Source organism: Chiloscyllium plagiosum, unplaced genomic scaffold (genome assembly GCF_037043375.1).
Source record: "Chiloscyllium plagiosum isolate Xiang-an unplaced genomic scaffold, Cpla_swu_hap1 HiC_scaffold_5, whole genome shotgun sequence".
Taxonomy (NCBI): Eukaryota; Metazoa; Chordata; class Chondrichthyes; order Orectolobiformes; family Hemiscylliidae; genus Chiloscyllium; species Chiloscyllium plagiosum.
Genome location: NW_028270143.1, coordinates 75,991,783 through 76,004,812, shown reverse-complemented (window position 1 = coordinate 76,004,812; position 13,030 = coordinate 75,991,783). Strand labels below are relative to the sequence as shown.

Here is a 13,030-nt window from a genome sequence, read left to right as displayed (position 1 = left end):
TGTTTCATGACTGGTGACTTTTCATGAGAGCCAGTTCTGATGAAGAGTCACTGGACTCTAAACGTTAGCTCTGCTTTCTTCCCACTGATGCTGCCAGACCTGCTGAGTTTCTCCAGCAATTTCTGTTTTCGTTTCAGATCTCCAGCAGCCCACAGTTCTTTTCATTGTATGCTATCGATATTGTCTGAGAAATATCCAGCATTTTGTTTTTGTTTTCAAAGCTTCGAGTTGGCTTTTTAGATCAGCGTACAAGCTGGAAATATAACTGGGTCCATTGAGACAGTTAGACACTCCTGCTTTCACATTCACCTTGAAATCTGAAGGAAGGTGATGGGTTAACTGTATTTCATTGTGTCCACAGGTAAGACCTGACCTGCTGAGTACTGTATCTGTAACACTTAGAGCTTTCACACTGGCACTTCAGGTTTCTGGGCAGATGGCACCATTGCACACACACATTATACAGTGATGAGTACAGTTTTGCTGCAGCAGCAGCAGCTCTAATGCTGACACCCTGGATGTGGGCTGGCGCCTGCGCACCGCTCTGCCTGGAGCGGGGTTTCCTGCCGCTCAGGAAGTGAAAGCGACAACATGGAGTTGGTGGAAATGAGGTCAATGTCTGTCCTCCTCTTTCTATTGTTTATGGTACCCGTTGGGAGCCAGGTCACTCTCGGACCGACCATGCGAGGTAAGAGCGCCGTCTTCTCCCGGCTTTTGGTCGTCAAATGTCATTCCGTGCCCGCGGAGAGCCTTCACCCCCCCCCCCCCAAGTGAGCGCCCAATATCAACCCCCCCCCCCCCTTCAATATTAGACATTGACGCACCCACCTTCTTGATGTCACCCACTCCCACCCCCCTCACTTTGCCTATTCCCATGACCTCACTTTTTTCTCCCATAACCCTGCATTTTTTCCATTGAAATAACTTTTAAATTCTCTCAAAGATTTATTTTGAAGATGTTTCTTCCATGTTTTCAGATAGTACATTCCACATACTGAGTGTTTATCATGTAAACATACTTCTTCACCATGTCAAGTGTTAGTCTTATGTTTGTCGTGTGCTTTCCACATGTGATAGTGTTTTCAGATCAGTAAGTTAACTTTGTTTTTTGTTAGGTGTACTATTTGTGAAGAAATTTCTAATTTGAGACAGAATTAGAAAAACAATATACCAGCAATGCTCTAATTTACTTAGATTGTAATAATTTAATTATAATGCTTGTTTGTGATGAACATAACAATTGCCATGTCTATTACTGTGGGAAGGTTGACAGGTTCAAGTAGAAGAATACAGATTTTAAGAATAACTTGATGAAGTTTTCACTTAAAAGGATAGAAAGGCCAATAACTGATAAAAGGGAGAGCTTCCAAAACCATGTCAGACACTGGTTTCAATTTACATTTCAGCAACTACAATGGAGACTAAACGCGTAGTTTCTTGGTCTAGTGTTGATTCGTTGAACCATTTGTTGAAATTCTTTGATTTGAAGATGTTTAAGCCCATTGTAGAATAACTGTGCAGTTGTTCCAGACAGGATAATCACAAGAGGAATTCTATCTCATAATAACACTTGTATGTTTTTGTTAATACAGGTCAAACCTGTGAATTTCCATTGATATTCCTAATCATCCAATCTTTTAGGAGTAGGTGTAGGAGGGAGGGCTTCAGATATGTAGGTAATTGGGATGCCTTCTGAGGAAGGTGGGACCTGTACAAGAAGGACGGGTTGCATCTGAACTGGAAGGGGACCAATGTCCTGTGTGGAAGGTTTGCTTGAGTAGTTTAAGAGGGTTTAAACTAGTATGGCAGGGGAGTGGGAACCTGAGCTGTATACTGGAGGTGAGAGTTGACGCAGATGTGGCAATAGCAAGAGGTAGACCAGCTAGTGGGAAGGATTTTCCTGGGAAGGAACCAAGGGATCAGTTAAAGTGTATTTGCTTTAACGCAAGGAGTATCAGGAATAAAAGTGATGAACTTAGAGCATGGATCAGTACCTGGTGCTATGATGTTGTGGCCATAACAGAGACATGGGTTTCTCGGGGGCAGGAATGGTTGCTGGATGATCCAGGGTGTAGAGCATTTAAAAAGAATAGGGAGGGGGATAAAAGAGGAGGGGGTGTAGCACTACTAATCAGAGAGGGTATCACAGCTACAGAAACTTCCATTGTCGAGGAAGATCTGCCTACCGAGTCAGTATGGGTGGAAATTAGGAACAGCAAGGGAGCAGTCACCTCGTTAGGGGTTTACTGCAGGCCCCCCAGTAGCAGCAGGGAGATTGAAGAAAGCATAGGTCGGCAGATTTTGGAAAAGTGTGGACGTAGGGTTGTTGTAATGGGTGACTTTAACTTTCCTAATATTGATTGGAACCTCCTTCGAGCAGAAGATTTGAACGGAGCTATTTTTGTAAGTTGTGTTCAGGAGGGTTTCCTAACTCAGTATGTTGACAGGCTGATGAGGGGAGAGGCCATTCTAGACTTGGTGCTCGGAAATGAGCCAGGGCAGGTATCAGATCTTGTGGTGATAGTGACCACAACTGTCTCACATTCTACATAGCTATGGAGAAGGAGAGGATTAGGCAAAATGGGAGGATATTTAATTGGGGAAGAGGAAACTATGATGCAATTAGACATGAGTTAGGAAGCATAGACTGGGAGCAATTGTTCCATGGTAAAGGCACTATGGACATGTGGAGACTATTTAAGGAACAGTTGTTGCGAGTGATGAATAAATATGTCCCTCTGAGACAGGCAAGAAGGGGTAAGATAAAGGAACCTTGGATGACGAGAGCGGTGGAGCTTCTCAAAAGGAAGAAGGTAGCTTACATAAGGTGGAGGAAGCTAGGGATCTTGGTGTGCAGGTACATAGATCCCTTAAAATGGCCACTCAAGTGGACAGGGTTGCTAAAAAAAAAAAGCATATGGTGTTTTGGCTTTCATTAGTAGGGGGATTGAGTTTAAGAGTCGTGAGATCTTGTTGCAGCTCTATAAAACTTTGGTTAGACTGCACTTGGAATACTGCGTCCAGTTCTGGTCGCCTTATTATAGGAAAGATGTGGATGCTTTGGAAAGGGTTCAGAGGAGGTTTACCAGGGTGCTGCTTGGACTGGAGGGCTTATCTTATAAAGAGAGGTTGACTGAGCTCGGACGTATTTCATTGGAGAAAAGGAGGAGGAGAGGTGACCTTATTGAGGTATACAAGATAATGAGAGGCACAGATAGAGTCGATAGCCAGAGACTATTTCCCAGGGCAGAAATGGCTAACTCTAGGGGTCATAGTTTTAAGCTGGTTGGAGGAAAGTATGGAGGGGATGTCAGAGACGGGTTCTTTACACAGAGAGTTGTGAGAGCATGGAATGCGTTGCCAGCAGCAGTTGTGGAAGCAAGGTCATTGGGGACACTTAAGAGACTGCTGGGCATGCATATGGTCACAGAAATCTTAGGGTGCATACATGAGGATCAATGGTCGGCACAACATTGTGGGCTGAAGGGCCTGTTCTGTGCTGTACTGTTCTATGTTCTATGTCTATTTTAGTAGGAATTATAATTTTCTTCTGATGTCATGTTCAAACAACTAATGAAAACAAAATTGTACCTTCTGCCACTAGTTTTTCTTTGCTTTTGTATAGATTGCTCAGATTTTACAAATACATCTTGTGAAGAGTGCTTGGAAAATGTCAGTGTAAGTATCACAATATTATCAATTTATAAATGAATATCCTGAAATTATACTTTGCGTCTTTATTCATCTGTGGGAGGGGTAAAATAATTTGGCTCTTTAGCAGTATGAAACTCATTAGCGTAGATGTCAAGAACAACTTGCTTATAAAGTTTCAATCACGATCATGTCCTTAAAATGGTCTGTAGTTAGCAACGTCATCAGTAACTGTAACATTCTTGTGCTGATCTCAAAAATTGATCTCCACAATCTGTCAGCCAAGGATTCTTACCTCATGAACATATCCCACATAACATTGTTTAATCAGTTGATTTCAATTTTGAAAATCTGAATCTGACAGATTCCATCTACTGCCATTGCAATTTGCATGATGCTCTTTGGTCTTCAAATGGAAAATATTTGCAGTTGGTATCTTATCAAATGTGTCATTTTAGTTTTAAAAGTCACAGGTTGACTTTCCCATAACAATAATTTGAAACAACAATTGTATTCACCTGCTTATTTGTTTACTTATTGATTTCTTCTGTAAGTGTTCTTTATTTCACACGGAGATTCCTTCATTACATTAGGAATATTTTGGAAAAAAGGAAATTACCTTTAATTGCAGTGACATTGATTTAATTGAACCTATCAAATAACCATTCATTTACTGTTTTGACAGATTAGTTTCATTGTCCTAGATGGTTGGTATCGGTTTACTTTTGATGCACATTGCTGAATGTAAACAGATAACACCCATCAAACTTAGAGAAGTCAGAATTCAAAGCCCAGTTAGGAGAATTTTATCTGCTTTCAAGGTACTTGCATTGTAAAGACAACATTGTAGCAGTACTCTTTATTTATTTCTGTTGATGTTTACAGGATGCATTTCATTCACTATAAATACAATTTATATTTAGAAATGTTTAGAAACAATTTTCTGCTCCTAACAAGAGAGACAGCTAATCCCATTCTTTCCTAACAAAAATACTTCTCTGCTAATTAAAACCCATTCTTGCAAAAGTCCTGTACTTTCAGTTGCCATCTCCTTTAGTAGCTGAAATGAACTTTCAATCTTAGTTGCAATGTAATGACAGAAAAATTTTGGACTGTGGATTTGCATTTATTAGTAATCTTGTCAGAATTATCCTGGATTACTCCATTTAGAATCTTTAAACATCTTGAAATACTTCAAGTTTTTTAGTAGATGTCAGATTTTTAAAAAAATAATTAAAAGCAAAATACTGCAGATGTTGGAAGTGCCATATCTGACTCAAAACATTAACTCTGTTTCTCCTTCCACAGTTGCTACTGGACCTGCTGAGTTTCTCCACTATCTGCTTTTATTATTTAAAGAAACTAAGTTTGATGCACCCTGCATCTTACAGGAGGACACACCTGTAGTCCTGGTCTTCAACTGAACTAGAATGGAATGGTCAAAAATGCACTCTTTGATTTTATTTAAAGGATTTACACTGTAAATTTAGTTGGAGTTTAGCATTAAAGATTACAAACAGTTCAGATATTGTAAAAAAAAAAGAACTTGAGAAAATAATTTAAAGTTTTCCATTAATTTTAACACTAGTTTTTGAGCTGTATAGTTCTCATTTTCCTGAGTAGTATTTGTAAATACTGCCTCGTAAAATTTCTGACCTTACCTGGAACGTTCTTTATATGTAAAGTGGATCATGCTATTATTTTTTAAAAATCTTTACATGTTTAACTGAAATGTGGTAGATCTTGTGTATTTAGTTTAGAAAAGTGATTCAAATTTAAGGCATGATAGGAGTGAGTATGGAATGGCACAGATTGCACTCATAAAAGTTCAGTTTACTTGGTCATGGACAGTTTTAACACACATTTTGAACTTTTGTCTTTCAGTGCCTCTGGTGTTTTGTTGATCAACGTTGCATGAAGTATCCTGTTGAAACTATAATTCCTCCCCGTTCAATATGTCCTTTAAACGAAGCTCGTTGGGGAGTTTGCTGGAGTAAGAATATAACATGCATTTTCACTTTATATATAAACATGTGGTAACATTTTAACATGAACACAATTCCTATTTAAAGGTGTGATGTTATACAAAAGACGGAATATTATCCTGAATTTAGATGCAACAATTCTTCTGATCACTGTCTAACACCATTTGAAGTATAATAAAACTAAGGATACCAATCTGAATTCATTATCAAGATCCAAGTTCATATGCCTTGATAAGGCTTTGTAGTTTTAACTGTTTTAGACTTGTTGCCTGAAGTTGGGGTCTTTAGCAAGTCTGGCATTCAGTATTCTTTCTAGCTGCCATTTCATGTGGTGAGGATGCCTTTCAAATAGAACTTGTTATGCTTTGTAGCAGATGTGGCTGAATAGCTTGCTAGACCTCTTCACAGATCTCAGTATGACTGAGAAGTTGCTTACAGATAATTCAATTCTCTAGATTAATGCAGGCAGCATCATTACTAATCGAGCCATGTGTTCAGATTATTAGTTTTAATTTATCCCTTTGAATCCGGAATTATAGGAGTGATTTTAACCTGGTTGGATGGCATTGAGTGGGTGGGAAGATAAATAGGCAATCTTCAAGCATGACAAGAAACCAGCTAAGTCTCATAAAGTTTTAGTGGGATGGGTCAAGGGGCAGACAACCATTTGAAAAATTGGTGCTTTTCATGAGATTGGAAGCCTCAATTTAACTTTTCAAAGTTTTACTGTAGCCAGCTGGGTGTCCCAGTCTTCAGGGAAACCTCAAAACTGTAGCAAGGTGAGAATAACCTTGGAACAAAACAAAGCATTTGAATTGCTCCTTGTTTTTCCAACCTTTCCATCCTCAGGATGGGATCAGACCTGAGGATTCAATCAACCAAATTGGACTACAGGAAGTTCTACTGTAATTTGATAATTCCGTTCTTGTGCAATCCTGCGTTTTAAGAAATTTACATAATAGCAGCATCATTTAATCTAATGGGCCAGAATCGTGATATAATCAGTACAATCTTTAAAAATCTGCGCATTAGAAACAGTGTCCCCAATTCATTAACTGTGTTATAGCAGATTTGCATTAATGAAGCGCACGTGATGGAAGCACGATCTGTACTTTGGAAAATACCAGGCATGATTGGAAGGCACCCTGTCACTCAGATCCAAAGATCATATGCTGTATAAACTCCATAATGGAGTGATCTCCTGGTATCCAGCACACACGAATGGCAAATTCCAGTTAGCTGAATTTCTCGATTATATGAGAAAGATTAGTAGACTTGGAGAACGCAACTTGTTGCTGCCACAGGATGAATGTACATTTTAAAAATGAGTGGTCAGAACCAAAGCCAGTAAACCTGGCCACAATAGGTCAATCTCCCTTTACTGATAGGGTCAATCTTGCATGAGCTTTAATAACGCATCTGATCCATTATCCCCTTCCAATTGCTAATAGCAGTAAATGCCTATTTTGAATTTCAATTGCCTGTTGCATGAGAATTCTGAATGCTTGGGATCTGGATAATGGGGACTTAACTGCATATGGGGAAACATGGGTTTCAGGGTTTACTGAAAATTAGTGCATGGCTCCACCCTATACCACTGCTCCCAACAATTTTTTCCCATAATGCCTACTGCATTTAATTATAATTCAGATACTGTGGAAGTTGAACTTGATCATTTTTGTAGAATTTCTTTTAATGTTATGCAACTGGATTAGGATTTTGAAGGTGTGCATCAGTTTAAGGGAGGAGGAATCATTGCAGTGAAGTTCTTTGGGCATTGGCTTTTCAATTTTGGAGTGATGCCCAGACTGTTAGATAACATTCATATGGTATAAAGGGTTCCAAATATTGTTCTTGTTTTGTAAATATATTTATTAGCAAGAAAAAAAATTGACTTTATAAAAATATAAAGTTATTGAAAATATAACAAATAATAAATACCAATATTATAAAAAAAATGCAAATTATAATACACCTACAGTCTACTAACTGCTAACCTATCCTATAATACAAAACAAAACCTATCACAAAACAACACCAATAAATAAGTAAGTGACTAATAAAACAAGAAAAAAAAACAAAAGAAGACACAAAAACACAAAATAGCAATGCTCGGCGCAAACCTCCCAAACATAAGAGCAGGAGTATTGTGTACATATACTTGTATTACCTCAGGAGTTCCCCCTCCAGGGACCAGGGCTCAGCAAACCTAACCATCCTGGTTAAACAGGAAGGCAAGAACGGGAAGGCAGATTACTACCTCAATGGAATCAATTTAGGTAAAGGGGCAGTACAGAGAGATCTGGGTGTTCTTGTAAACCAGTCAATGAAGGCAAGCATGCAGGTACAGCAGGTAGTGAAGAAGGCTAATAGCATGCTGGCCTTCATAACAAGAGGAATTGAGTATAGAAGCAAAGAGGTGCTTCTGCAGCTGGAAAGGGCCCTGGTGAGACCACACCTGGAGTACTGCGTGCAGTTCTGGTCTCCAAATTTGAGGAAAGACATTCTGGCTATTGAGGGAGTGCAGCATAGGTTCACGAGGTCAATTCCTGGAATGTCGGGATTACTTTACACTGAAGCAACTGGGCTTGTATACCGTTGAGTTTAGAAGACTGAGAGGGGATCTGATTGAGACGTATAAGATTATGAAAGGATTGGACACTCTGGCAGCAGGAAACATGTTTCCACTGATGGGTGAGTGCCGAACCAGAGGACATAGCTTAAATATACGGGGTAGACCATTTTGGACAGAGATGAGGAGAAACTTCTTCACCCAGAGAGTGGTGGCTGTGTGGAATGCTCTGCCACAGAGGGCAGTGGAGGCCCAGTCTCTGGATAGAGCTCTCAAAGATAGTGGAATCAAGGGTTATGGAGATAAGGCAGGAACAGGATACTGATTAGGAATGATCAGCCATGATCATATTGAATGGCGGTGCAGGCTCGAAGGGCTGAATGGCCTACTCCTGCACCTATTGTCGATTGTCTATTGTCTTAAACAAATGCCCTCGTTAAGATAGCAGACAAATCTGTATCCAACTAACTCAAAAGACAGCCATGTCTTCTAAAAAAAAGGTCTGTTGCGTGGTGCACCATGTTTGTAAAAAAAAATCCAAGAGAATGTGCTCCATACTTAATTTCCGCCATCCCAGCCAGCCCGGCGGGTTCTCAGGCACCCAATTCATCAGAATATTCTTCCGTGCACAGTAAGAATATTAAATAGTTTCTTCCCATGCCCGTCTAAAGATGATAAATTCAGTAGACCTAAGAGGAGAGATATTGGGTCTACTTTAACTTCAGTCCTCAAAACTCTCCCTATCTCTCCCGCCATGGAGCCTGTGCAGAAGCAATGGGTAAGAGTACGTACACTTATTTTGCATTTGGGGCACACTGAAGATGCCCCTTTTTTTAAACATTGCCGAACAGTCCAGTGCCAGATGAACCCTGTGCAGAACTTTTAACTGCGTAGGAAATAGCTAAACCCCTCGCAAAGGCCTTAGCAGTCTCCCATAGCATAGACAGATTACTAGCCATGTCTGAGTTGATAGTCAAGAACTCCTGAAACTCCTTGAAAAAGTATTCCACAAATTTGGAATCCTTAAGGAGAAAAGGATCCAGAAGCCACTGCCATAAACCTAGCCCCTCACTTTTGGCCTTAACCTCCAAATATACCGCTGTTTGATCAGAGATAACTATGTTCCCAATTTTACAACCCATAATCGAATCCAGAGGGCCGAGGTGGCCAGAAAAAGATCAATCTTCGTGTGACATTTATGTGACATTTGAAAAAAAGTCCCTGCCAGTAGGGTGGAGGCATGTCCAAATGTCCACCAGCCCCAACTCCTCACATAAATCAGTCACCTTCTTGACCTGTGAAGAAATAGTTGGGGGCCCACTAGGCATTCTGTCCACTGTTAGGTCCAAAAGGCAATTAAAATCCCCTCCATATAATAATGCACTCAACTTAGAAAAGGTGCTAACCAAAAATTTGAGGGGATGTGCAGGAGGACAGTAGACATTTAAAGTTCCATATTCCTCCTCATGTATCAGGGCCTTGAGTATCACAAACCGCCCTTGCTCATCTTTCACCTTCTCTAATAATGTGAATGGAAGGTTTTCCTGGATAAGTACCGCCACTTCCCTACTTTTAGTAGGAAAGGATGAAAAAAATACCTGGTCATAACCCCCCTGTTGTAACTTAAGGTGTTTCCCATCATCAAGATGGGTTTCCTGCAACAGAGCGATATTAACCTTTTCTCTATTGGCTAGAAAGCACTTTTTTCCTTTTAACAGGTGAATGACTTCCCTTGATGTTCCAGGTGCACCATTTAACAAGGCACTTAGCCATATTCCCTTTCAGAGACCCTTGAACCTCTGGAAGGGAGAACCCTGCTTACAATGCATCGAGCATAAGTAAATAAACATTCATAGAGCCGCAAAATTGTGTATACAAAAACTACTCTATCATAACTACAAACAACAATTGCTACCAAAAAACTACAAAGAAAAACAATTATAAAACCTTGAACAGGAGACTGTTTTCCGCCCCTCTTCCCATGGGGGCACTCCCCCTACCCATCCCCTCCGTCACAGCCTCTTCAAGCCCGGACTGTGCCTCAGCCTTAGGCAAAAAAAAACTAAACAAGGACATGATCCTTAAGTCAACAATAAAAGGCAAAGTCAGGATAAGCAATCCACCCATCCCTGGCTCCATGTCCCCCTACTAGTGACTAAAAATGAAAGAGAATAAAAAAAAGGGAGACAATAGAGGACACCCACAAAATTTCCCATGATAAAATCCAGTTATAAAAATATAATAGGAACAACAGAGGGAGTAGAGAAGAAAATAGATGGGCAATTGAAGTCGTCATAGTAAAAGCAAACCTAAAGATATCAGTACATCCCTCTGCTTCCCAAATCACTCCTTTTGCCTTCTCCAGAAATTTCTTCACTCAAGTCCCTCTGTCTGGCCTTGTCTTCACCCTCAGCAAACACAACACTAAATGGACAATAGGTGCAGGAGTAGGCCATTCTGCCCTTCGAGCCAGCACCACCATTCATTATGATCATGGCTGATCATCCACAATCAGTATCCTGTTCCTGCTTTATCCCCATAATCTTTGATTCCACTATCTTTAAGAGCTCTATCCATCTCTTTCTTGAAAGTATCCAGAAGGCCTCTGCTACCTTCTGGGCTACAGCATTCCATAGAGAACATCGAAACATAGAAAAATACAGCGCAGTACAGGCCCTTTGGCCCTCGATGTTGCGCCGATCCAAACCCACCTAACCTACACTAGCCCACTATCCTCCATATGCCTATCCAATGCCCATTTAAATGCCCATAAAGAGGGAGAATCCACCACTGCTACTGGCAGGGCATTCCATGAACTCACGACTCGCTGAGTAAAGAATCTACCCCTAACATCTGTCCTATACCTACCACCCCTTAATTTAAAGCTATGCCCCCTCGTAATAGCTGACTCCATACATGGAAAAAGGTTCTCATGGTCAACCCTATCTAAACCCCTAATCATCTTGTACACCTCTATCAAATCACCCCTACACCTTCTTTTCTCCAATGAAAACAGCCCCAAGTGCCTCAGCCTTTCCTCATACGATCTTCCTACCATACCAGGCAACATCCTGGTAAACCTCCTCTGCACCCATTCCAGTGCCTCCACATCCTTCCTATAGTATGGCGACCAAAACTGCACACAATACTCCAGATGCGGTCGCACCAGAGTCTTATACAACTGCAACATGACCTCAGGGTTCCGGAACTCAATTCCTCTACCAATAAAAGCCAGTACGCCATATGCCTTCTTCACCGCACTATTTATTTACCTGGGTGGCAACTTTCAGAGATCTGTGTACATGGACACCAAGATCCCTCTGCTCATCCACACTAACAAGTATCCGACCATTAGCCCAGTACCCCGTCTTTTTGTTACTCTTACCAAAGTGAACCACCTCACACTTAGCTACATTGAACTCCATTTGCCACCTTTCTGCCCAGCTTTGCAACTTATCTATATCCCGCTGTAACCTGACACATCCTTCCTCACTGTCAACAACTCCACCGACTTTCATATCATCCGCAAACTTGCTCACCCAACCTTCTAGCCCCTCCTCCAGGTCATTTATAAAAATGACAAACAGCAATGGTCCCAAAACAGATCCTTGCGGAACACCGCTAGTGACTGCACTTCAAGATGAACCTTTACCATCAACTACTACCCTCTGTCTTCTTCCAGCCAGCCAATTCCTAATCCAAACCTCCAACTCACCCTCAATGCCATACCTCCGTATTTTTTGCAGTAGCCTACCATGGGGAACCTTATCAAATGCCTTACTAAAATCCATATACACCACATCTACCGCTTTCCCCTCGTCTACCTCCTTAGTCACCTTCTCAAAGAATTCAATAAGGTTTGTGAGGCACGACCTGCCCTTCACAAAACCATGCTGACTATCCTTGATCACATTATTCCTATCCAGATGTTCATAAATCCTATCCCTTACAATTCTCTCTAAGACTTTGCCCACAACAGAAGTGAGACTCACCGGCCTATAGTTACTAGGGTTATCCCTACTCTCCTTGAACAAGGGAACCACATTTGCTATCCTCCAGTCTTCTGGCACTATTCCTGTAGACAACGAGGACATAAAAATCAAGGCCAATGGCTCTGCAATCTCCTCCCTTGCTTCCCAGAGAATCCTAGGATAAATGCCATTAGGCCCAGGGGACTTAACTATTTTCACCCTTTCCAGAATTTCCAACACCTCTTCCCTACATACCTCAAAGCCGTCCATTCTAATTAATTGTGACTCAATATTCACTTCGGCAACAATGTCCTGTTCCTGAGTGAATACTGACGAAAAGTATTCATTCAGTGTCTCCCCAATCTCTTCAGCCTCCACACGCAACTTCCCACTACTATCCTTGACTGGACCTATTCCTACCCTAGTCATTCTTTTATTCCTGACACCTATAGAAAGCCTTAGGGTTTTCCCTAATCCTACCAACTAAGGACTTTTCATGTCCCCTCCTTGCTGCTCTTAGCTCTCTCTTCAGATTCTTCCTGGCTACCTTGTAACTCTCAATCGCCTCATCTTTACATAGGCCGCCCTCTTCCATTTAACAAGGGATTCGAATTCCTTATTAAACCACGGCTCCCTCACACGACCCTTTCCTCCCTGCCTGACAGGTACATACTTATCAAGGACACTCAATAGTTGCTCCTTGACAAGCTCCACATATCAATTGTGCCCATGCCTTGAAGCCTACTTTTCCAAGCCACGCATCCTAGGTCGTGCCTCACCGCATCATAATTTCCTTGCCCCCAGCTATAACTCTTGCCCTGCAGTGCACACTTATCCATCTCCATCACTAG

The 13,030-nt window shown here is 41.2% G+C and overlaps 1 protein-coding gene across 1 annotated transcript in view; it reads left to right on the top strand.

The window, feature by feature from the left end:
* Positions 1 to 548: 548 nt before the first annotated feature.
* Positions 549 to 13,030, top strand: part of LOC122549974 (pituitary tumor-transforming gene 1 protein-interacting protein-like) — a 63,311-nt gene continuing 50,829 nt past the window's right edge. The window contains exons 1-3 of the mRNA XM_043690289.2: positions 549 to 688; positions 3,626 to 3,678; positions 5,536 to 5,644. Of these exons, the coding sequence (XP_043546224.1) occupies positions 592 to 688; positions 3,626 to 3,678; positions 5,536 to 5,644 (259 nt within the window). The 5' untranslated portion in view covers positions 549 to 591. The remainder of the gene's footprint in view (positions 689 to 3,625; positions 3,679 to 5,535; positions 5,645 to 13,030) is intronic.